At 35.2% G+C, this 25,015-nt stretch overlaps 7 protein-coding genes across 9 annotated transcripts; 3 read left to right on the top strand and 4 right to left on the bottom strand.

The window, feature by feature from the left end:
• Positions 1 to 5: 5 nt before the first annotated feature.
• On the bottom strand, positions 6 to 2,262 carry LOC17894315 (probable choline kinase 1). The gene is made up of 7 exons (XM_006301490.2): positions 1,606 to 2,262; positions 1,243 to 1,364; positions 954 to 1,149; positions 758 to 875; positions 613 to 660; positions 412 to 512; positions 6 to 312 (listed from the first exon to the last, which is right to left on the bottom strand). The coding sequence occupies exons 1-7, from the start codon at positions 1,966 to 1,968 to the stop codon at positions 214 to 216; spliced, it is 1,047 nt and encodes a 348-aa protein (XP_006301552.1). The 5' UTR covers positions 1,969 to 2,262; the 3' UTR covers positions 6 to 213.
• A 728-nt stretch (positions 2,263 to 2,990) lies between these two features.
• LOC17894483 (carboxypeptidase SOL1) lies at positions 2,991 to 6,519 on the bottom strand. The gene is made up of 15 exons (XM_006302119.2): positions 6,318 to 6,519; positions 6,055 to 6,121; positions 5,861 to 5,956; positions 5,703 to 5,733; positions 5,529 to 5,585; positions 5,238 to 5,333; positions 5,031 to 5,153; positions 4,830 to 4,934; positions 4,614 to 4,660; positions 4,392 to 4,517; positions 4,209 to 4,311; positions 4,056 to 4,118; positions 3,823 to 3,906; positions 3,658 to 3,721; positions 2,991 to 3,399 (listed from the first exon to the last, which is right to left on the bottom strand). The coding sequence occupies exons 1-15, from the start codon at positions 6,421 to 6,423 to the stop codon at positions 3,092 to 3,094; spliced, it is 1,476 nt and encodes a 491-aa protein (XP_006302181.1). The 5' UTR covers positions 6,424 to 6,519; the 3' UTR covers positions 2,991 to 3,091.
• A 378-nt stretch (positions 6,520 to 6,897) lies between these two features.
• On the bottom strand, positions 6,898 to 9,382 carry LOC17895062 (peroxidase 12). Its single transcript, XM_006302393.2, has 3 exons — positions 9,032 to 9,382; positions 7,779 to 7,973; positions 6,898 to 7,633 (listed from the first exon to the last, which is right to left on the bottom strand). Exons 1-3 carry the CDS (start codon positions 9,296 to 9,298, stop codon positions 7,019 to 7,021), a joined length of 1,077 nt encoding a protein of 358 aa, XP_006302455.1. The 5' UTR covers positions 9,299 to 9,382; the 3' UTR covers positions 6,898 to 7,018.
• Positions 9,383 to 10,552: 1,170 nt separating this feature from the next.
• Positions 10,553 to 12,705, top strand: LOC111831951. Of its 3 annotated transcripts, XM_023787687.1 has the most exons (3): positions 10,553 to 10,990; positions 11,631 to 11,889; positions 12,018 to 12,705. In XM_023787687.1, the coding sequence occupies exons 1-3, from the start codon at positions 10,708 to 10,710 to the stop codon at positions 12,283 to 12,285; spliced, it is 810 nt and encodes a 269-aa protein (XP_023643455.1). In that variant the 5' UTR covers positions 10,553 to 10,707; the 3' UTR covers positions 12,286 to 12,705. The 3 variants fall into 3 exon arrangements, 2 of the variants coding, with proteins under 2 accessions (XP_023643455.1, XP_023643456.1); XM_023787688.1 differs by having other exon boundaries at positions 10,556 to 11,889; XR_002835032.1 differs by lacking the exon at positions 10,553 to 10,990 and having other exon boundaries at positions 11,799 to 11,917; positions 12,018 to 12,109.
• A 5,003-nt stretch (positions 12,706 to 17,708) lies between these two features.
• LOC17894705 (agamous-like MADS-box protein AGL12) lies at positions 17,709 to 20,182 on the top strand. Its single transcript, XM_006300490.2, has 7 exons — positions 17,709 to 18,039; positions 18,145 to 18,250; positions 19,064 to 19,125; positions 19,236 to 19,335; positions 19,430 to 19,471; positions 19,602 to 19,643; positions 19,822 to 20,182. Exons 1-7 carry the CDS (start codon positions 17,858 to 17,860, stop codon positions 19,921 to 19,923), a joined length of 636 nt encoding a protein of 211 aa, XP_006300552.1. The 5' UTR covers positions 17,709 to 17,857; the 3' UTR covers positions 19,924 to 20,182.
• A 1,222-nt stretch (positions 20,183 to 21,404) lies between these two features.
• LOC17895252 (GDSL esterase/lipase At1g71691) lies at positions 21,405 to 23,453 on the top strand. Its single transcript, XM_006301257.2, has 5 exons — positions 21,405 to 21,737; positions 21,908 to 22,029; positions 22,400 to 22,642; positions 22,756 to 23,005; positions 23,099 to 23,453. Exons 1-5 carry the CDS (start codon positions 21,431 to 21,433, stop codon positions 23,320 to 23,322), a joined length of 1,146 nt encoding a protein of 381 aa, XP_006301319.1. The 5' UTR covers positions 21,405 to 21,430; the 3' UTR covers positions 23,323 to 23,453.
• LOC17894531 (glucuronoxylan 4-O-methyltransferase 3) lies at positions 23,454 to 24,940 on the bottom strand. The gene is made up of 2 exons (XM_006302562.2): positions 24,489 to 24,940; positions 23,454 to 24,195 (listed from the first exon to the last, which is right to left on the bottom strand). Exons 1-2 carry the CDS (start codon positions 24,780 to 24,782, stop codon positions 23,602 to 23,604), a joined length of 888 nt encoding a protein of 295 aa, XP_006302624.1. The 5' UTR covers positions 24,783 to 24,940; the 3' UTR covers positions 23,454 to 23,601.
• Between the last annotated feature and the right edge of the window lie 75 nt (positions 24,941 to 25,015).

The raw sequence follows: 25,015 nt of genomic DNA, 5'->3' as shown, positions 1-25,015 counted from the left end.
AATTATTTGCTTTAGTAACGACTTCATTGATTTTGAAAGTTTACAAACCTTTTTGTACAAGGGAAGAAAAATACATGGATATGTGGATAAAAAGTAACAGTAGCAAATATAGTCCCCTAAAATCTTTTCTTTTTCCTTTCATCTATTTGAACAAACTTTTAGAAATTCAATGTATATGTATATATCGGCTTCATTCCGAGTCTTCGTCATCCTTTAAGGTAAATCCAGAAGCAAAGGCTTTCTAAGCCAGTATTGTTCAAATCTCTGCCTTGCATATTCCATATAATCGAACTCAATCTTGTTCACATGTCCCTGCTTTGCATCAACAGAAACTAGAGATTATTACTAGTTTCAAGATTATAGCTATATAAGTATCTTTAAGAGGGAAAGAAAGACAGAGAGAGAGCGAACCGAGATGATTCCCCATAATCCCCAGAAGATATGGTTTGCTAAAGTGTAGCTTTCTGCATCATTCAGTAACCTCTCAACTTGTTCCTCACTTATTACATTCCCTGAGATTAACAAAAAAAGAGGAATAGTTTTGATTAAGAGAAGAGTTATTATGTCTAAGGTGTGAAGAGAAGTATAACTAATGGATAAACGGATGAAAACCTGTAGAGCCAAGGTATGTGCTAATGAACCTTCTCCGTTCTTCTTCTCCTGTTTTTGAATCATTCATACAAACAGACACAAACACAATCAGATTCTGAGATACTCTTGAGTAACATATTAAGCTAGATGTTTATATGATATGGACCTGGATATAGAGTGTAGTCCAGAACATGAGGAGTGTCTGAATGGTAATTAGCAGCCATTTCACAGAAGTGATTTGCAATATCATAAGCAATTGGGTTGAAACTCGAATACTCATAGTCCTGCAATGAACAAAATGATCAAAAACAGAGCACTTTCTTGATAAAAAAAAGAGAAAAGCTTCGGTTAAAAAAGCTTACTATGATGGTAATAGCAGTGGTTTCTTCATCAATCATGATGTTACCATACTGAAGATCATTGTGACAGAAACCAATCTCTTGATCATCCATAGTCAGTCTTTCCTCCAACAAACTGATTTCACCTTCCAAAGCTTCCAAACGAAACTCATCCATCTCTATTGGTGAAGCCAAGTTCTTAGCCTCCTTAAGCCATGTTCTGAAGAAGAAAAAAACCATAAGAAGAGATTAGCAAGAAACGTTGATATGCTTATATGTACAAAAGAAAGAAATGAAATATGTTTCGTCTTACCTAAGTCTTTCCCAGAGGATAATGTTCTTTGGACCAGGCATATCAAGCATATGAAACTCTCTTAGCTTAGCAGCGATGAAATCAGATGTTTCAGCTATACGAAGATCATCTGCAGAAAGAGTCTGGTGAACGAACCAAACCAACAAATTTACGTCATACACAAATCTCTCTCTCTATGTATATTATCCCCAATCTTGTTTTCTTGGAACGCAAACAATATTATATAAGCCTAAAGACTCTAATACCACCAAACTAAAATCTATCTCCTCTGTTCTTCTTCTAAAGCCAATAGCAGAAAAGAAAAAAAATCAAACCTTTAAAGAGGAAAAAAAAAAGAAGAAGAAGAAGTAGAAGAAAACGTACTCTGGCGTGGATGAACTCTTCAAGACGACCATCAGAGAAACGACCAAGAAGCTTAGGACCATAACCATGATGAGACATACACTCAAAGGTTTTGATTTCGTCATCTCTGTTAAAGAAAAGGTCAACGCCGTCACCATAGATCCGAACAAGAACTTTCCGATGAACATCTTCAGCGCCGTTTAAAGTAGGCCAATTAATCTGATAAACCTCGTTGGTCATAGCTCCTTTCAACGGAACAACCTCAAGCCGCTCCAGATCTTCGACTACATCTCCCCAGCTCGAACCTAGCGTCGTCAAAACACGTTTTAGATCCTCAGGTGATGAGCAACTCGGAATCAAACTGGTCTTCGTTTTGATCGCCATTGAAACAAGATCGGGTTTATGGAAATAAAGTTGGAGGAAGAAGAAGATTCGAAACGGGTATGAGATTCTATTTGAGAGAGAGAAGATTTATCAACAAAAAAAGAGAGCTTTTTGGAATCTTTTTTATGGAAAGAAATGATTCTGGGAATTGAATTTTTGAACTTGACGAAATTACGTTTCTGGGTATTTTTCTTTTAAAGTTTATATAAGAAGTAAAAATTTATATATAAAAAAATACCCAGAAAGATAAGAACGCGTAGTTTCGTTGTTCGTTGTTTGTTCGTCCCGTGTGTGTGTGCGTGATAGGATTGGGCTTTTTTTCCAAGTGACGACGGTGTTTTATAAACGGTTATGGTGACCGACGGTTTTCTCGGAACCAATGAGATACAAACACGTCGATATTTATGGGCGGATTAAGTCAACGGCGTAACGAGGCGGTCATTGCTAAAAAGGTCAAAGTCAATGAAAGTAAATAGTCTTCTTTAATTTTATTTTTTTTGACAGCAGTAGTGAGTTTTTTTTTTGTTCACAGATCACAGTTGTTGTAAACAGGTCATAGAAAAAAGTAGTAAAAGGGTAACTAATTAAATATAAATAACATTTTGTTCTCTATATGTAGTGGTTTATAATTAGTATCATAGATTCGATGTATCATATAATCACACTATTATAGAAATAAGTGAGCTTTATAAAGAAAGGATTTTCTATAATAAAACAGAATGCTACTTTCTAAATAAAGTACACTTTTACAGATGAGATAGAAAAATATTTCATGTCTAGAAAAAAAAGTCTTGAGAAAATCTCAATGAAAGCTATGGATATCAACAAAATTAGATTTTCTACTTTATTTTACTCCATATTTGCTTTTGACATTTCAGATGTGAACGAATTTGGTTTTCCTAATAAATTTCTTCAAACAATTATATTAATCAGCATGGCCTTTTCTTCCGTGCACAGTATTTTAATGTCTCTTTATGACATAAGTTTGGTGACAATGTTGCACTCTTGACTTTGTAAGATGATAAGATCTAAAATCAAACACTTACATAAAGTACAACTTTTATTTTCCATAATGGTTTTGCTTATTAGAGTGTAAAGAGTTGTGTGGTACTATACTTTATAATCATACTGTTATTGATCTTCTAGAGGATTGTTTTTGCTTCCAGAGGTTATATCTCACCCTTCTTTGCAACAAAAAACACAGGAACACTACAACCACGACAAGCGTTAGCGTGATTCCGTTATTTGTCTCTGGGAAAAATTGTGCTAGTAGCGGTTGGCCGCAGTTTTTACAGCTACAGTCACAGTTGCTTCTCAGTAGTTTGCCTCGGGAACTTGCTTCTGGGATGAGAATGAAATCTGCGGTGACAGCGTTGTCACCTAAGTATATACTTGTTGTTCTCGGTTTGTATCCCGGGGATGATGCTGTGACTACAAATAAGAAAGTGAAAACTCAAAACGAGGCCAGTAATCAACATTTACTAGGAGATGATGATTAGAAGATATGGTATTGTTAGCTTCAGCTTTTAACAGTGGGGCAATGGTCTGTCCACTGTTATGAAGGAGATATTATAGTGCATATATGTAAGCCACAAGGTCTTAAGGATGAATCACTAAAATGAGCTAGTAATAATGATAATCATCAGGTTAACACTATTTTGAACTGAATGCGAGGAAAGAACATCAGACCTTCATATTTCTGTCCAGGTGCAAGCAACCGATGGTAGTCCACGTACGCTTGATGAGCTTTAACCTGAAGACCACAAAGACTACAATGAGTACCAAAGAGCTAGCACGATTTTTAAGAATTTGGAATTAGGAGATTTTAGAAGGCCAGGTTTAATATGTGTATACCGTATAGTTAATTCCCTGGACCACAACAAGCCCAGGGAGTGGCTTTCCCTGATCTAGTGAAAAGATCCGGCCATGAACTCCTGTCTACGGAAAAGAGACAAAAAAACATTAAATATAACGATGGAAGGAAAGGTGCAAACTTCCATTAAAGAAAGATAATCTCCAGCGGTTCAATCTAAAATGATACAGCAAGGTTAAAAAGTTGGGTTCTAAAAAGAAAGATTAAATAATACCTTCACGAGGCTTGCAACAAGATTCAGCATGCTCTTTCTATTGTAATCCCAAATGGTGGGAAGCTGTATAAGATATGCGAACTCTATCAGCTTACTAAACTAACTACCTTGAAAAATGAGAAGCGATTATCACACAGTAATATAGGATTTGACCTCTGCGGCTCTAGGCCACTTGTTGTCACTTATTTCCAAGGTCAATTCAAAGCATCCTCCATGTATGTAATTCCAGTCTTGCATACCGCCATAAATTGGGTACCTGAAGAGCATTTTGCATAAAGCATTAATTAATAAACTCATTTGTTGGAAAAGACAGAGGAAGTAAATCAGATGTAATACCAGGATGCTCCATTTGTGATTCCTTCCTTAAATTCTTGGCTTAAAGACATATTACGGTGAGATTTGCTATATATGCGTGCCAAGAACCGGAATGTCTCATCATCAGGACATCCATAATAGTATTTCCTGAAAGAAGAGTGCAGAACAGCTACATGATTTTGCATAAAGGCCCAAGCAAAGAGCTTTTTGGTATGTTCAATAATATTTAAAAGAAGTAAACACCTCCTATCCTCCGTCCCATCCCATGGGAAATTTGCGACCAGCGCACCCTGAAACAAAACCAGGTTTAGCAAATATTTTATTCACATTAAATCACGAAATCACGATTTTACTTGATAGTTTAAAATCTCGGATCTTCTTAAAGTAAACTCTCAAATTGGACATTTAAGATGGGAGAATATGCACAAGTGTACTACAGAGAAATGTCAGGAAAATTACCCCGTGTAGTGTAGCCGACGCTGTGAATCGTGTGTTTCTCAGCCAAGTCATAATTGCCCTAGTTTCAGGTTGCCTCAAAGCCAAGTCCTCGTTCATGGGAAAGAACTGCACTATTAGGTACGAGTTAAGCAACCAAACATGACTTTGTATAAAACCAACCAATACGACTGCTGAATGTGGAAAGCACCATCAAACAATCACCTGGTCAGGGAAGTCGCGATTTAGATCCACATTGTTTGCATTATTACGCTTCCTGACAGAAAATCCATCTGGATTCAATGACGGTAATATATGAAGGTGAACATTTTCTACAATCATCTGAGCCTGCATATTAAAATGGATAATATCAGTATGTGCCCATAACCTTTTTCTAATGCACGGTGGAATAAAGAAGCAAAAACCACTTACCAATGGATCCTTCTTATAATTATCACAAATCCAGTTTGCAAGACGTAATAAGAGCTCACGCCCGACAGGTTCATCTCCATGTACATTCCCAATGTACTGCATGACCAGTTATTTAACTATTTAGATTCCAAGAAAATAAAAGCACCACCAACACGTTATCATAAAGAATCCCAGTCAACTTAAAGTATACAAGTTTCATCAAGGCTTTCACCAGCGAAAATCAGAATTAGTTATCAAATATCTAAAAATGATTGCATGTATAGGAATAGCTAATCGAGCAGATGTTTTCACCTTGAATGCAGGTTCAGCCTCTATCTCTCCAGGCCTGTCTGAAATCTCTATGACCCACTTAAAAGGGAAAACAAGAAACAAATACAACAAGGCATCAATTATAATGATTCCTAAGAGGATGCAAATTATAAAGGAAGAAGAATAACTTATGGTAGCTAAGAGGGGCATTATTACCAAAGGAAATCCATTGACACTCTTTCCGATGCTGAAAGCACGTTCCAGAAAACCCTCAAAGAGAGAAATAAAGAACAAAATCAACAACACCATAAGAACTAATATTAAACCAAGAATACTGACTCTGAGAAAGATCCAAGTATCAGCCAAGTAATTACCTGTATAATCTAGAGATCTTGCTGCATCTCTTGGTGAAATCTTTCATTGCTTTCTCAAGATCATCATTTGTCATGTACCCTCGAGTTAATTCCAAACTTTAAACAATATAAAAGCACAGCTATCATTAGTTCATTTCACAGACACATAGTAATGACATCCCCAGTAACAGCTTGAAACCTCTAAAAGACATTACCTCGGCCGAGGCTCTTCCTGAGCAAATAAGTGCCTCGCAATACCATGAAAACTAGAATTTCCATCACCTAAAGAATGAAATACACAAAATTTCAGACTAAGCAAATCACTTAATGCAGCAGCCATGCATAAACATCAATTAGTATCTAAACCAAACTGTAATAGTTAAGCTTAATGCCAAATCAAGCGCAACCAATGACGGAAATAACCAGTCACCGACACAGAAACTATATGTATGTGCGGTATGAGCAAATGGCAACGAACCTGGGTGGATATAGTCGGAGTGACCTCCTCTAGCGGCGATCGGAGGAAGGAGAATGCAGATCGCTGTAAAAAATAGGAGACAGTGGACGAGTCTGAGCTTGCTCATATCTAGAAAAAACGCAGATCTCTCTCTCTGGTTCTCACTTCCTTTCGTATTGGTTCGATAAAGCAGTGCCGGGTTATCGGGTTTTCACCATTGTTGAGGTAGGAAGGGTCAGTGGAAGGAGGACGAGACCGTTGACCCTGTAGCATCAGCAAAGATTAAAAAAACACTTGGGCTTGAGGCAGTTACATAATTTGGGTTATGGGTTTTATATCCTAGTGGGCCTAGTATAAATTGACTTAGCCCGTTAAAAATCTAGTGACTCTTGTTGTAGTTGACCTGTTCTTTTCACAAGGTGACAAGGTTTTTAATGATTTTTGAGCACGTAGCTCAAGAGAGAATCACTCAGACAAATGTTGAGACAGGGACTTTGATATGATAAGAATGATGCAGAAACTAATACGTTAGTTTATTCATAAGATGGTATTCTTAAATCTTAAACATTGGTCAAACCACAAGTGCGTGAACTAAAAAACATAGTTATAAGTGAAGCAATGCTCTTATTTATCAGATAGTTTTAAGCATTCGACAAACCATGCACAAGTGCGTGAACGAAATAAAAACAGAGTTAAGAAGAAAGGTGAAGATTTATGGTTATTTATATAATGGAAATAGCTTCCTCAATGCCTTCTTCCAAGACGGACATGAAACTTGGGGTGTTTCTTGCTGAGCAGTTGGAACGAATTTCTCCTTGTGTTCCCGTCAAGACACTCATCTGACCCATCTTGATCATCGCTACCGTGAAATGATCGAAAAACAGCTGCTGGTCGATCGCATAACTCTCCACGATGCCACGTGTCCTCTTGTCTACGAAAAGATCTTGGTCGGAAGTGAATAGCCCTTGTCGGTTCATGAGATCAACGTAGTACTTGTTGTCGAACACGTCAGGACTCCTTATGTCATTCACTTGGGTGTTGCTCGAGTTCGCGGTGGGACAAGTGCGTTTGAGGTTGTTGGCGAAGGCTTTGTTCATGGTTGGGTCTTGGTTCGGGTAGAGTCGGTCTGTGAAAGAAGGACAATGCGCGATTCCGATGGTGTGACCACCAGAAAGTGCCACTAAGTCGGTTATGTTAAGGTTTCTGTTGGCGAAGTCGGCTATGAGCTGACTCGCGTTGGCGAAGGGTGGTGGTAAGTTATTTAATGTGGTCTCCTGGCTCGCGAATGCTAGTGAGTCGCGTCGCCCAAGTGGCACAGCATAGTCTGGCCCTCCTGACTACATTGACACACCCAAAAAAAAACTATCAATTAGAATTAGTGAGACTTGTAGTCTAATATATAGTTTGTATTAGCGTGACCGCGAGTATTAAGTTGAAAGCAATGTGATTGAGTAATGGAAAGAAAAAGAGAGAGTTGGTTACAAGGACGACGGAGTCGCGAGCGGCGAGAGCGAGGACGTCAGAGCAAGAGACGACTTGACCGCACCTTTTCTGGACAAGGGCACGAAGATTATCGATGACGACAAAGGCTTGTTGACGGAGCGTCAGGTTAGGGATCGATGATTGTTCTCCTGGTCCACTAGCTGATCCAGCTAGCAGCACTGATGCTTCACATCCCTGTTTTTCTCATGACATTTATTTTACCAAACATAAATAATATAAATACATTCAGAAATCTTTTCTCCTAAATATTATATATTTATCTGATCTGATCAAAACTATGCCACTTTCCATAATTATTAACAAATTTTAAGTAATGTTTGAAGTATATATAAGTCTGCAATTTGAAGGTAACACTATAAAGGTGTAAATGTCTGAATAGTATTGCAGCAAAGTGCAAAACAAATTCTGTTTAGTATTTGGCTAAAGAGGAATATCAGATATTTTTCAACAGAAATTTAAATACATCAAATTAATAGTCATATTCAACTATATAATTCACATACATGCATGTGCTGAATTTGTTGTACATGCTATTCTAATCTTGAATATATTTTTTCTCATCATAACTTCTTTGTTTTTCTTATCAATAGTTAGAAATGTAATTGTTTAAGATATATATGCATGTTCCATAACTGAGATCCAACTAACCTACGGAAAGCCGGTGAATAGTATTAATGCGACATGTCCCTCTATCTTCAACTCTCTCTATCGGTCTATCGATCCTATTGCATGTAATGTATTATTTTAATTATTTTTATTTTTTGGGGTAGAAACTATACCTTTTTTTTTTGGGCAAAGGGTAGAAACTATACTTATATTGTAATATTAATGTAATAGTTTGTAGCAGTATTAAACAACAGTACAACACTATTCAATGGTATGTTTGGTCATATTTTTTTATGTTTGAAAAAAACAAAAATTGTGAAAGTAAGAAGCGGACAACTCTTTATCTTGTTCCTGAGAATTTCGAGGCGATGTTGTGTTTTTCTTTAAGGTTATTTTGGTCGGATTTTAAAAACAAAAGTACCACAACCCGAATTTTTTTTTTTTTATTGTGTGGGTATAATGAGTTATACAGTACTCTAAAACCGAGATTCCTTTTTTCGAAAAGAAAGAATCAGATTACATAAGTAGAACCGTTTCGAGTAGGCTTAAAGAATCAGATTAAGTTTTCTTTGGTTTTAATACAAAGAAAAAAAAAAACAAAAGGAAGAAGAAGAAAGATATGGAACCTGAACGAAGCAATCATGGAAATGTATACGAAGGATGGCTGCGGCCAAACCAATATCTCTCTTGAAGACTTTCTTGAGCTCTTTTCTGATAATGTTTTCGACTTTGGGACATGCTTTCTGGTAAAAGTTCCATGAGAGACCTTGCACTATAGGGGCATCTCTCCTCCGCTTCTTTGCCTCCGCAGTAGACACAAGATTCAGTGTCACCGCCATTAGCGAGATCAACATCAGAAACGTGAGCACACGTGTCGAATAACCCTTTGCCATTTTTTTTTGGTGTTTGTTTCTCAATCAAACCCTCTCACTCTCTCTTTCTCTATCTTCTCTGCTTTTTCTTGTTCTTGGGAAATACTATATGGACTTTGTTTTTATAGGCAAATGTGGTCCTTGTTTAGCTTATTTAGGTTTAAAGCTTCCTCCTTCCATATATATTTAATAAAACGCAAATTTTCCCTTTTTATTATTTCCAAAAGACCAAAAAAACAAAAAAAAAAACAAAACTGCGAGGAAAGTTTGTGTTTTGATCGTAGGAACGGGTCTCGTCCCCCGTATGTAATTAACGTGTCAATTATTTAACACAATCCCATTTTTGATATGATGACCAAAAAAAATATATACATAGACTTTGTAGTTTTTGGATCAAATATTAAAGCATATAAATATTTTCTTTTTTCCTAAAGATAAAGGAGATAAATACGTGTGGGGTTTATATTACTATATCAACTTGACTATTGACAATGGATATAAATAGTACTACTATTAATTAGAGTAAAATTGAAAACGTTGATTGTTTTTCCGTGTACAATTTTCGATTACTTAAACCTGTTCAAGGAATTGTTTTAGTGCTATTTATCATAAAGCCCGAACTCAAATTCCATGTTCTATGTTTAGAGAGAGGATTCTTTACGGTCCTTCCCTAAGCATGATCAAAATACTACGTCTTCGCTACTATGAAAATAATGCCCGGAACTTTCTATATATGAAAAAGAAATATTCTTAAGAAAAATACTAAGCATAGTATGATATATGTTGTGCTATATTAATTTGACAATTAGAAGTAGTTTTGGAGTATAATATATATACACGAGTTATTTATTAGTCGCGTGCATGCGATTTGGATTGTTATGGACGCGGAGACCGGAGATTATAATATGACGAGAAACTGCGTTCCGCAGCAACAACCAACAAAAGTCAAAAAGCCTAGTGTAGAAGAATCTAAAAGTCATAAATGAGATCACCGTCAAAATAATATCATAGCCCATCTATGGGTCTTGGATAGTACACTTGTACATACTCTATATATTGTGGTGTATGATAGTCTGATAGCATTATTAATTAGCCTCTAGCGACAGACAACTATATATCGAAAGTAATCTAAAATTTCATATTAAGTTGTGTTTACTAGTTATTGGTCTAATTAGAGTCCCAAAAAGTGATTTGATCCATTTCTGTAAAGAAAGTATCGATGTGGATTTTTTTTTGTAGAAAGAAACTCGCATGACAATTGACAGTGGACGAAATTCAAGACAAGCACGCGTGTTTGTGTTGGCAAATTCGTTTGGGTCAGTGGATCGTAAATTAATGGTTTATGAAGATTGCGACTTTAGCAGAAATGGTGGGGTATTTGAAATCAACCCAAAAGAGCGAACAGACTTTCTCCAAGTTTTGAAAATCTAATGCAAAGCGAGCACGTGATTGAAAACAAGCACCACACACATGGTATACAAGGTTCTCCATGTTTGCTAAGCGACTTGGTTTTATTCAAAGTGTTTCGGCCTCGTAGCTGTTTGTTTTTTCTCGTGGCAGGGATATTGCGTATTTGCTTCTTTATGTTGATGACATTGCTCTCACCGCATCCTCGCCGGCTCTCCTTGATTAGATCTCCACCCTTGATTAATTCTGCCTTTGCCATGACAGATCTAAGATCACTCCGTATATCTATCCTGCGCAATCCGAAAGGTACATTTCTTAATCAGCAAAATTATGCATCGGACATCCTTCATCGAGCTAAAATGATACAATCTTATCACACACATACCATATATATATATATATGTGATCAATACATAAATCTCCTCTCATAGAGATTCATACAATTATACTTTGGCCCCTATCCATGTCAAACCTTGAAATTGAACAGGGTGGCCGAGATATATTTTTTTAAGTTGCATTATTGCTACTCACTTAATGTCTTCTATTCAATTTTTGTCACACCACCTAATTATTCTTAAAAGAGCTGCAATGTTTGTCTCGTGACAATTGTCATTGTGACAAAGTCTTGTGCGCAAATCATAACCGTCAGACAAATCAAAAAAATATGTACATGTAACCTATTAACTACTAAGAGCATGTCCATCGATGGTTTGTGAGAGGGTATCTAACAATCAAAATAAATTTGCGTATGAGATGCTCAAAGTGAGAAAACCCTTGGAAGAGAGACATGAAATTTTTTTTATTTTTTTATTTTAATTGGGCCAGGCCGTTTAAAAGAGCCCAAAACAAGAGTGCGAGTATTTATTCTTATATTAGACATAGAATATGGAATTGTCAAAAAAAGTTAGGGTTAGCAAAATGTTGAAGTTGCGACGAATTGCAACAGGAGGTTCTCTTGTTCATCTATGGAAGGGAGAGATGAAGATCGCAAGAATGGCTCCATTTTGTACTTGTGATGCGAATAACCCAACCAGGAAGATCGTGAGAGCTTCTTCTGCTGAGAAGACTGAGAAAAATAATATATTCGAGAAGCTGCGGTCTCTTATGGGTGAGACCTTAGATTTCGTCATGAGGGAGGAAGAGAAGAAGGGTGATGTTTCCTTCACTCAGGCGGATCTCGTCAGCACGGCCGAGCAGCTTGACAAGTAAGGCAAACATGAATATGCCCTCGAGGTCTCTGTCTCTATCATCTCATCTATTTAACATTTCAATTCATTCTTTTCTTTTCTTGTTTAAGATTTTTGAAAGTTTATTTTTTTTGTATTCTGCTTAGATCTTTGAGTGGATGGATAGAAAGAAGATGGATTTTGATCCACATGAGCTTTAAACTTTTTGTTAAACTCATTGCCAAGACTAAAGGCTTAGGTGCTGCTCATGCCTACTTCGATAAAGTAGAGCCAAACTACAACAGCAGGGACCACAAAGCCAATAATTTTCCTGCTTACGTGGCTCTCTATCGTTTGGATCGTCAGTTTGAAAGAGGCATGGGGATGCGTCGAGCTGTTCGTCGCTATCGCAATGGTGTTTTACAGGATGATTAACTCTGTTAGTTTGGTGTCAGTCATGTGTGTCTGGCTTTCATATGTACTCTCTACCTTCCTTTAATCTCTCTTAGTCTTGGAATACCAGCTACCAGCTGATCCATTTTCAGGGCTGTTACCTCCAGACTCCAGCACCGTGTCCAGGGGAATCACAAAGGCAATCCCTACCAACCTTGTGTCTCCGTAATCTTTAGATTTTACCTGTTTCACTACTCCGATAATGTCACCACTAATACACCGACACTAGCAGCCGGGGAGAATCATATGATTGACTATTAGCCATTTTGGGGTATCATCTAATTGAATCGGGAGCTAGAAGACACGTGGTGCCTTCAACTTTATTTTGTCTTTGTAAAGAAGATTCTGAAACTGAGGTTTTAGTTTAATAAAATCAAGACTGTACTAGCTAATTAAGGGTTTCTTTTGGTAGGACACCTTTCCTTCCTTACAAACTGATCGCTAAACAAAACCTGATGTTTTATTAATAATAGTACAATACATAAAAATAAATAAACTGCGATTTAGGTCAATGAGAAGCCAAGTTTCTGAAATTAGTGAAATGAGAAAGTGTGGATCTCGTGTGCTTGTGACGACGATGACTATACTTTAGATAAGATAGGCGTCAAGTGTCAGTAACGCTGTGGGTGTGTGACGTCGGAACTTACATATATAAGTTAGCTAGGTTAGATAAGGTGCAAATATATATATATCAACATAATTTTTTTTATGGCAAACCAAAAATATTAAGGAATAAATAATAGTATGACATATTGACATGCCATGCTATGTTATATTTGTACCGTCCAACAATTTGCATAAAGCAAAAACGTGATTATTTTTACTTTTTAAGGGGAAGAGAAAACTAATCTATATTTTTTGTTTGTTTGAATTATAGTTTTTCCCAAATACGGCATATGTCCCAAAATAATTGTGTTGGAATCATAAAACATTGTTTAACAATAAAATGGAAGAGGATAACAAAATTTCAAATGCGTGCGTACATATCTCAAATATAATTAAATAAACTTGGAGTTTAATTTATATACCAACTTGGTGTACGGCTTATTCTTTTAGCTGTGAAACCATTTTGTGGATGGTTGGATGCTCCACTCCATCCCACTTCGCATCATTACCAACAATTATAACATTTGTTAAGAAGATTAATTAATTTATATGTTAATAATTTTAAGAGATTTATTCTTTTATCATGCATGTCACATTATCACTGTTCTGGTTGTGTTAGAACGGAGGATAAAAGAGTTTTCTTTTACAGAGAAAAATGCCTCTCATGACTCATATAGATTATGTGGTACAAATAACTAGATATATTATAAAACAATATAAAATTAAAAGGAATGTACATAATTAATTCACAAACTATATATATACACTAATTAAGATTACTTGAAACCCTGGACCAATGGCTGACCATGATCGCTAGATTATGGTCAAAATTCTCTTATCAAGAATAAAACTTTGGGGTATTTGTCTTTAAATTTTATTTTATACTATTGTTTATTCTTGCATGTTTTATTGGAGACCAATAAAAGTTTGAGAGGGACTAGACTTTGCTCGTTTGTGTATCTCGGTATTGTTTCTAGATTCAACATTTATATGTAGCATCAAGATTTAGCATGTTAGATATTTGGTTTTAAAATTAGTTGTTTTTGCAATCTAATAATAACACTATTATTTATACGCAACATTGTGGTAATCTAATTACAATAAATTAATTAATACTACAATGATTCTTCTAATATAGTTTTATTTATCAAAAATTTGATAAGAGTATAAAGGGCAACCTTAATTATCCGAAGGCATCTTGTCCTTTCTTTTAAAGATTCAATGTCGATGGGACCATATAAGTTTAGTGCTTCTTGTAGATTAGATATTTTTAATATCTATGTTGTATTCATCTTCTATATTTTTTCAGGTATATATCCATAATTTATATAATGAATATATTATGTGGGTTTTTATATAATAATGGATCTATTTTATGAATTTAACAAAGAAAAAACAACGTAACAACGGATTTCATAAAACTAGCCATTAAAATAACTCACTAATAAAAAGAAGTAACTAAACTTTGAAAATGTGGCCAGTTTTTTTTTCCATTAAGTGGTTGCAGGGAGAAGCGAACATATGTAGTATAGTTTTATGCCATTTTCTTCTTCACAAAAAAAAAAAGGTGTCGTCTCTCTATTGCAAAAGATTGTATCCATACTTAGGATCTGAGACAGGTGAGCGTAATGGAGATACTTACAAGTGAGAGGGAAGTATTGGTGGTGAAGAGGGATTTTAACGAAAGGGGAGAGGCCGACTTGAGAAGTTGTGACTAGAAATCGAGAGTTATCAAGCAAGACTACTTGAGATGGTTCTAATACGTACGTCACATGTGGCAGTGGCAGAAGGCTTAGGATTGCATACTATGTTCATATATATATCTGTGACAGATGATCTCTATATATGACCAACAAATTGTAGTTCCGACATTTTGGCAATGACCACGAATATGCATATATATAGGACTTTCTTCTGCTTTGATTTCAACCGTTTCGACAACAACAACAAAAATCCGAAAGTTCAAGGTTATATCATGATGCCGTTGAGTATTGTGATTGATTTTATCGAGTGTCTAACAAATATACATATGCCAATCTTCCATTATAACATTAAAACTAATTTTTTGAACGTGTTAGAGCGAGTATCAAAATTTTTTATTGTTGTAATTCTAGACTTCTAGTATTTATAATTTGATTTTTTTTTTTTTTTTTATAACCGTAGGCTATTCGGATGAGTATCAAACTAGGGTTCTAAGTTTATAAAATAGTGTATTCACATTACCACGAGATTATAAAAAATTTGAATATTTTCATATGAACATTTAATTGGTTCCTTATTCTAAGATCCATATATTCGAAGAAATAATTGGTTCGAATGCCTAATAATACTACTTAATTTCTCCATAATTTATAAATCAATGCATATATTAAAGTTATCTTAAAAACCCCACTTTCGCATATCAATATTGTACATAAGCTCATAGTTAATTTAAAAGCATGCATTAAAGATAAACAAATGAATTTTAGGGAGTGGAGAATCTAAAGAAGCTTTATGCTATGCCCCTAGAAGGCTAGAAAGACATGAAAAACAAACCAAGTGTCAATCATGGATACGATCCTGAGGGCCAATGAGCGCAAAGATGCGACGAAAAAGAAGCAACAGATCGATCACACACTTTCTGAGTTTTTTGCATGTTTGATGCATTTTGATTTGACAAAGATTCTCTAATTACTTCCTTCTTACTTACTTAACTTGAGCCATCTCTTTCTCCCTTATTTTTTAAATATACATTGCTTATAAGCTAGCTGTTTTCAAATAAAGATCAATAAATTTATGGAAGACGTTTATGCATTAATCGAGATTGACCAAACCTTACTATCTTCATGATGGCATTTATATTTGATCATAAATAATAACAAAATACAGTACAAGCGTAAACAAAACATATCAAATACGTATATCAAACGTGAGGTCATTGTTGACAAAAAAAGAAAAAAGAAAAAAAAACGTGAGGTCATTCAAATTATAATGATCTAATGTGTAAAGATGAGCCAAGCGTCTACTGTCTAGGTAGATATCTTTGGAGTGTTAAATAATGGCAAACAGCCTTCGAAGCTTTGAGATTATGAATTGGTGCATTTTCTATTCAGATATAAGAGAAACAATCTGATCATATTCCAAGAAGAAAAGTGAGTCGAAAACCACGTAGAAGAAGAATAAGATTCAGGAGTTTGTCATGTAGACAAAGGGCAAAACAAGATGGCCAAAAAAAAAATAGAAATGGGAAAACAATTAACAAAAATAAAGTGTTAATTTCAAATAAATAAATACAAATAACAAAAGAAAAGCTACATGGTCACCTAACATGGGCAGGTCATTGGTTCTCCACCACGATGAGATGCACATGATACCCTCTTTAAATATTAGCTAATTATGCTTAATGACCATTTTAAAAAAATGTTAAAGGCTTAATGACCATCACTTAATTGTTCTTTAGTAGTTAAAATGGGTTAAAAAATGTATAAAAGACCAACTAAATATTGTCTCGTGTTTTGTGAAACGAATGAACTTTATTAAGTTTACTAAAATGTATTAAGTTTACTACATCACTAAAATGTATTAAGTTTACTACATCACTAAAATGTATTAAGTTTACTAAAATGTATTAAGTTTACTACATCACTAAAATGTATTAAGTTTTCATCACTAAAATGTATTAAGTTTACTACATCACTAAAATGTATTAAGTTTAATACATCACTAAAATGTATTAAGTTTACAAATCTATGTATGAATTAATATTTGTAATAAAAATACTAAGTTTATGCAGTAAATTTAGCTTAGTAATAGAACAAGGTAACGTATTATAATTAATTCTAAATCATTAGCATATTTTAGGCCAGGGATATGTATGTATAGAAAAAGTTTTTTAAAAAGCTCCGGCGTATAAAGGAAACGTAAACACTATTTGGCTTGTTCAAAAAAAAAAAAAAAACACTATTTGGCAAAATTATTCATGAGCTGCATAACAAAGAACAAAATTGATGTTTTCTGTTTTTTTTTTTTCTTTGAAAAAGAATTTTATTATACTTGAACTCTTAAACAAACTCAAAACACATTATTTAGAAAGACATGAAGTTTGTTCTTCATTTGTAAATTACGTTGTTCTTTATAGTATTTGAGGTCACTCTCACTCCGTTGCAAAACTACTATCATATGATTTCGTTATATAAGGAAACAATCGGTTGATGAGTCCAAATATGGACAATGATGTTTGGTCATTCATATTGGTGGCCTCATAATTTGGAAAAACTTCACTTTAGTTTATGGACAATCGATTACTTTAATAAGGAATGGCATGTCATTTGGGAACTCAATTATTTCGGAATTTTTTTTTTTCTATTTTTTACTTACCTAATTTCCATTCTTTTTTTCTCAGCAGTAACTAGTTTCCATTCTACACCAAACTTAAATTAAAATGCACCATTTAGATTTTGTAACATTAGTGCATGTCAGGTCATATGTCACATCGAATGTAAGATCAATCAATCAAATATAACCTAGGAATTTTAATTATACTACAAGCTAGAAGCTAGAGATAGTATATAATACAACCCCTTAAAATAACAAACAATGCTTTTTGACGGAGCTTTCGCATGTAAAGCTGTATACTTTGTATGAATGCGTACTTGACATATAACATATATGTAGATTTATACGAGAAAAAGGAGGCTGATGTGGAAAAAAAAAGGTGCTTTAAGAAGCAGAGAAGTGAGTGGGAGAATATGATAATGGAGATTATATATAAAGAGAAGAAGGAGGCATTAGTTTGGTTATAGCTTGACAGTTTTCTCCGAAGAAACAGAGAAACCAAAGAGTTAAGTGGGAAACCTCGAAGCTAGTTCAAACTAGTGGGAGGTTGTTTCACGTTTCTAAGTTCCAAAACAAGAAAGTTAAATCATCACCAGCAAGAAGAAGGGAAGATTCTGATAGCTAGAGAGATAAGATGGCTCGTGGAAAGATTCAGCTTAAGAGGATTGAGAACCCGGTTCACAGACAAGTGACGTTTTGCAAGAGGAGAACTGGTCTTCTCAAGAAGGCTAAGGAGCTCTCTGTGCTATGTGACGCAGAGATCGGTGTTGTGATCTTCTCTCCTCAGGGCAAGCTCTTTGAGCTCGCTACTAAAGGGTATATATATTAACTATATATATATCTCTCATAGAGTTCATATTGGTGTTTGTGTTTATATGTGATTGGAGAGTAATTATATATGGGAATCTGGTTTAACATCAGAACAATGGAGGGAATGATTGATAAGTACATGAAGTGCACCGGTGGTGGTCGTGGTTCTTCTTCTGCTACTTTTACTGCTCAAGAACAACTTCAACCCCCAAATCTTGTACGTCTCTTTCGTTTCCTTTAGTTATTAATTATGTTCCTTTTTTTTGTCAAAGCTTTAGTTATTTAACTTATCTTAGGATTATCTTATGGATTTTTTGGGTTGATCAAAATTAAACTAGCTATTGGATGCTCAATGGTTTTTTATCAGTTATTTCCATTTCGTTATTTTGGGGTAATTAATTAGTCTTTTTCGTTTTATAAAGGTAATATACTAGTATTATAAAATAATGATAACACGTGTTGACATGCAAAGGGGAGACTCTGTTGAAATTAAAATACTCAAAGAAGTTAGGTAGGGCACCTGATTCCGATTCTACATGAAATAGGTAGTGAAGTACAACATTCAATGCACCCAGCTCTCCCATTCTTCGAATTTAGCTTAGTATTCATTTGTCGACTAGTGTTGAGGAACTGATATATATTGTGGAACGTTGTACTAGCTTAGTATAAAGTGGAAACAAAACAAGTCAAATTAATTAGCTACTGTTAAAGTAAAAGATGCTTAGAGACAACTATAGACCCATATTACAATTTTAAAATATATGTTTGCATATCTTTGGACTTTGGTTATTCAATCACATTCTATACTTCAAAAAGAAGTTGTACTATTGGTTTATAATCAGCACAACCTTTTGGTGATTAAAAGTTGCTATGACCACTTTATAAAGGTTGCCCTAAACTGTTAAAAATTGACACGATATGAACTAGTATTATTTTAATTGATGTACATATACGTTTTTCATGTTCTTCAATTTTTCTCATCCGCTTAAAAATATGAGGTTATAAATTAATGATAAAGTTAATTTTCTAGGATCCAAAAGATGAGATCAACGTGCTTAAGCAAGAGATTGAGATGCTTCAGAAAGGGATAAGGTATATTATATATATTGATTACTTACATGCCATCTCCTTGCCAAGGTGTTTATATGGGTTTATAAATGCATACACATATATATGTAACCATAATAAAATGGATTCATAAGGTATATGTTTGGAGGAGGCGATGGGGCGATGAATCTTGAAGAACTTCTTTTGCTTGAGAAGCATCTTGAGTATTGGATTTCTCAGATTCGCACTGCTAAGGTATTACATGCATTAATGTATATATCAAACATATGTTAGGGAGAGCGAAATCTAAAATATTGACTGAAAAAAGGTTAATACGTAAAATTTTCAGATGGATGTTATGCTTCAAGAAATTCAGACGTTGAGGAACAAGGTAAGCACATAATAAAGTCATTAGATATTCAGATTTTGGTTGATAAGAATCAAATACAAAAAGTTAAAATTTATTATTGTAACATTGTTTAACGGGATGTTTTTTCTTGTTTTCCTTTTTGTGCGTAAAGGAAGGAGTCCTCAAAAACACCAATAAGTTTCTCCTCGAGAAGGTAACATACAACATCACTAAGTCGTATAACATTGATCTCACCATATTGCAATATTTTATGAAATTAAAGATCTAGAATTATATCCAAATGTATCTCTTGAGATAGACAATGAAATTTTGATTACTTTTGCTGAAATATTGTCTAATGATTTGTTTTGTGTTGGTGGGTTATGATGCAGATAGAGGAGAACAACAACAGCATTTTAGATGCTACCTTCGCAACAGTGGAGACTAATTATTCTTATCCGCTAACCATGCCAAGTGAAATATTTCAGTTCTAGACCATAGGGTATTTGAAGACTATGTCTTACGAATTTAAATAACAACCTTGGTAAGTCTAATATATAGTGTTGTTATATCACACATAATTATAATAAATAACGCCTGTGGAACTTTGCTAAGGCAGTTGAAAAAACTATCTGTATGTTTTTTTTTTCCTCTTGTTGTTTTTCATTTGTTGGTGTGAACTTGAAATGACTACTACAAGTGTGGTGTGTAAAACTCTTTCTAGTTTCTATCTATGTTCTGAATTTATGGATTTTTTTTGGGGTTTTATTGAGGATTGCTATCCTCTTTTCAGTGTATTTCAATTACTATTTTTTTGTAACATAATATATGTAAAATTTTGCCCATTATGAAAAATATAATGTCGACAAATGATACTAAATGTAGTATAGAAATCAAACACAAAATCTTTATCTTCTTTCATTCGATTCCAAAACTGATCATGTCATGAAATTTGAAACAAATATATATGCAGATGTGGAAACTTTTTAAGTATCATTTATATATAGAAATAATTTGTTTGTGTTGGTTTATTAAGAGCTCAAAAATAGAGGCTGTAATGCTGATAATGTAATATGTATGGGGGTGAAAAAACCGGTGACCCTTCATATATTGGCAAAAAAAAAAAAAAAAAACTACTCCTAAAATTTTGTCCCACTTTCATACTCTTTTATTACACAATCTGAGAAGTCAAAAATATTAAAAGTCAACCCTAAAATTAATGAAATGTTAAATCTTACAACCATCATTTGTAATAGAAGAAACTTATTCGATGCTTTCTCTGCCCTCTTCTACGATATAATTGGTCGTCACGATTTGGCCGTGAAAGCATATTAAACGTCATTGATAATAACGACGATTTAAATGCAACGTTTTTTTCTTTTCTGTAGAACGTTTTTTTCTTTTCTGTAGAACCAAAAAAGTGATTTTCATGGTTTTATTTTCTCTATTTTAGTCAACTACTACTCCTACTATTATTTACGACAATATCATATAATGAGCTTAATGAAATCGATTGTTTGTAAATGATATTTTGTTTAGTTGAGCTGTCTCGAAACCTTTTAACTAAACTTTTCCGTAATTAATCTAATATAAATCATATGCAATTAAAGAACGAATGGTTTTTTTTTGTTGGTGATATATAATATACCTAAACACATTATAAATTTCATCTTAATATATTTTTGTAATTTTCCATGTACGTTAATTTCTAGAACCTACATCACACTCAAATTTTTTCAAGTATTTTGGCTCAAAAATTACATGCATCGACAATAATCGAGAGTCATTCGATAGACATGCATGAAAAAATAAAGCATGTATAATATTCTTACTCACCTATTGTGATTAACTGATTATCATCACTGAGTCACTGACTGATGGTAGAAGACGGATAGAGACATTTATTACTCTTCACCAAACCCTACCCCTCTCTGTCTATAAATCTCTCCAATTCTATCTTTTTTCGTCACCCAACAAAGTTAAACACAAAACTACTTTACAATGGCTTTCCACTTCCGGCAACTTTGCTTTCTCTCAGCGGTGGTTATCCAACTCCTTCATGGCGTCTCCGGCCAACTAGTTGTGGTTGAGGAACCTGTTTCTGCTCCTCCGCCTCCTCTGGTCGACCTAAACGGCGGTGATGGCGTTGTGCCGGCGCTGTTTGTCTTCGGTGACTCTCTTATAGACAATGGGAATAACAACAACATCCCTTCCTTTGCTAAAGCCAATTATTTCCCTTACGGCATCGATTTCAATGGTGGTCCGACCGGTCGGTTCTGCAATGGCTTGACCATGGTTGACGGGATTGGTATGTTTTTTTACAGCAAGTTTTACAAACATTTAAATCTTCTTTCTCTTCAAAACATGTTTTTCTTTAATTTCTCCTTAAACTGGAAAAACAAAATTGTATAGAAAGTGAATACAGTTTAGATGCTAATATATAAAGTCTTATGATGCATGCATGCACTGATCATATAGCTCAACTGTTGGGGCTTCCATTGATTCCTGCCTACTCGGAAGCTACCGGAGATCAAGTACTTCGTGGTGTCAACTACGCTTCCGCAGCCGCCGGGATCCTTCCTGACACCGGGGGAAACTTTGTAAGTTGCATATTTCCTTTAATTACCAAAAAAAGGTTTACACATATACACTTTTTTTTGTAGGAAATGTATTTTTTTATTTTTTATTTTATTTTTATTTTTTATTTTTTAAGGGAATGTATGTTATCCTATTAGTATGTATAGATCTACTTGTATCTACTAATTAACCAGCCAATCATTTATATTACATGTAAGTACTTTGATGATGTTGATGTTTATCTATTTTTGTTATAAAAGCTAGGTTTTATGATGTAAAATCATTAGTTAGATGGTTAAAATATAGTAGTTCCCGAGAAAAATCCTTGTGCATGCCCCGGCTAAAGGCGAGGGTTCATTATGTAACGTTGGGTTTGATGATTTTGTTGGTCAGGTGGGGCGCATACCTTTCGACGAGCAGATTCATAACTTTGAGACAACATTAGATCAGGTAGCGGGCAAGTCTGGTGGTGCAGTGGCCATAGCGGATTCGGTGACTCGAAGCTTGTTCTTCATTGGAATGGGAAGCAACGACTACCTCAACAATTACTTGATGCCTAATTTCCCTACCCGTAACCAATTTAATTCCCAACAATTCGGCGATCTCTTGGTTCAACATTACACCAATCAACTCACCGTAATACATCAAAAACAAAACAATGCTCTCTAATTAAGCTTGCTTATTTTAAGAAATAATCTAAAATTGTAACCAAAATGTCATGTGTGTTTTTTTTTTTTGGGGCAATGCAGAGACTATATAATCTCGGTGGTCGGAAATTCGTAGTGGCCGGACTTGGAAGGATGGGATGCATTCCGAGTATTTTAGCTCAAGGAAGCGACGGTAAATGCTCGGAAGAAGTGAATCAACTTGTTCTTCCTTTCAACACAAACGTAAAAACAATGATCTCTAATCTCAACCAGAATCTCCCGGATGCTAAATTCATTTACCTAGATATTGCTCATATGTACGAAGACATCATTGCCAACCAAGCAGCTTATGGTAATGAACAAACGCTAAACAAGCTCAACCAAATTTAATCAATATCTTCAGCTAATATATATATATAATGTTGTGTTATTTGTATATATATAGGGTTTACTACCATGGACAAAGGCTGTTGTGGGATAGGGAAAAACAGAGGACAGATCACTTGTCTTCCCTTTGAAACACCTTGTGATAACAGAGATCAGTATATATTTTGGGACGCTTTTCATCCTACCGAGAAAGTTAATCTCATAATGGCAAAGAAGGCGTTTGCTGGTGACCGCACCGTTGCATATCCTATCAACATTCAAGAACTGGCCAGTCTCAATTAGTATAGACCATCACTTAGTAGTCTTTGTAACTTTTTTCTTGTAACGTTTTGAGTCAAATCTGTTTTCCTTTTGAAACGTCTACTATGTCCACGAAACGGTCAATATCAATCTAGTCCTTTCATTTGTTTAAATATCAAATATGAAATTATATTTAAAAAAATATAGAATAGTTTTTTTATATTACAGCATTTAAAGCTCTGAACTCATACTAATCTCTGACGCCTATGGAGTTCCGGATACTCTTACCAATATAATTGTATTTTACCTGCGGATTAGAGTTTAAGGACATAATTTACCGCCGGAGATACCATAGTTCCGGTGACTAGGCACCGTGAAATGGCGGAGCCGACCCTCTTGCTCTGTCATGTAATCTCTACATAGAAACGCCATTGAGAACTCGTCCTCCACTTTCCTATCGACATCGTGCACAAACACATCCGTCGTCTCTCCTCCATCCTTCCTTCTCCTCGCGATCATCCCCGCCGTATAAAGCGCCGTCATCCTCCCCGGAGCTTCTTCATGAAACCCCGTCGGAGCATCCACCATGATTAAATCCCACTCTGTCTCGTAAACCACCTCCGGTAAGCCTTTCAACGCGAGCTCGCACGCGGAAACCCTAAGATCAGTCGACACGCTACGACACTCCTCTCTTTCTTTCGCCACTGCCATCAGAGCAGCCGCGTCTCTTACCTTGGTATTGTATTGGACGTGGTACGATTCCAGAGACGGGAATTTCTCGGCGATTTGACGGATCCATGACTCGTTCTCTTCTAAGAAAATGGTTCTTCCTCCGTAGTTTAACGTCGACCACATGAAGCTGTCGTGACCAAGACCAAACACGAGAAAGTTGCACGGCGACTTCTTCACTAAGACCTGATGCAAATTTCTTCTTTTTTGTGTCATTACAATTCACACTATCTTATAACACGGAAACAACACTAGTACTTATAAAGATTTAATTACGGTATATATATATATATATATATATATATATATATATATATATATATATACGGTAGCAACATTAGTACAAATGATTAGACTAGGGTCATTCTAACTGAATCAGCTAATCATGTTGATTTTTGGTAAATTTAAGTGACCACCAATTGAGTTCTTGATTTGGAATAATTGACAATTTAAATTGCATGTAATGAATGTTTTGTTACCTTCTTAGTGACGGAGATTTCGGAGTGCGTTTGCTGGGGAGTGACATTGGAGGAGGCATAGTGGATCAGAGCGTCAGCAAGCGAAGGAGGAATCTTACTACACTTTGCGGATTCTTGGCTCTGTACGGTGGAGGAATTGGAGATCCGGAGAGTGTTGTTGTCCGGAGGCTGAATAGAAGAAGAAGACGGTGAGAAACCGGTTCTGGTGATGAAGTAGAGAGTGATTAGGACAAGAGTTGCCAAGCTAGAGAGTATGTGTTTCAGGGTAATCGGAAACGAGAGATTAGTCGTCATTGGGGGATGCAGAGAGATTGTGCTCAAGACTGAGAGACGAACGCTACTGCATCCGAAGGGTTTCTGTGTACTTTAGGGGACAAAGAGACAAAAGATTTTAATTTTTCTTTCAAGCGTTGTCCATGTGTGTTTGGTTTGATTGCTGTTGTGTACCAAATTGATTCGTCGACACTAGCAATAATAATTTCATGATTAAATTAAGGCGTCGGTGTCATCACCATATAGGACCAAGT

Source organism: Capsella rubella, unplaced genomic scaffold, assembly GCF_000375325.1.
Source record: "Capsella rubella cultivar Monte Gargano unplaced genomic scaffold, Caprub1_0 scaffold_2, whole genome shotgun sequence".
Classification (NCBI taxonomy): Eukaryota; Viridiplantae; Streptophyta; class Magnoliopsida; order Brassicales; family Brassicaceae; genus Capsella; species Capsella rubella.
The sequence above is the reverse complement of the archived record's forward strand: the minus strand, read 5'-3'. Positions and strand labels throughout refer to the sequence as shown.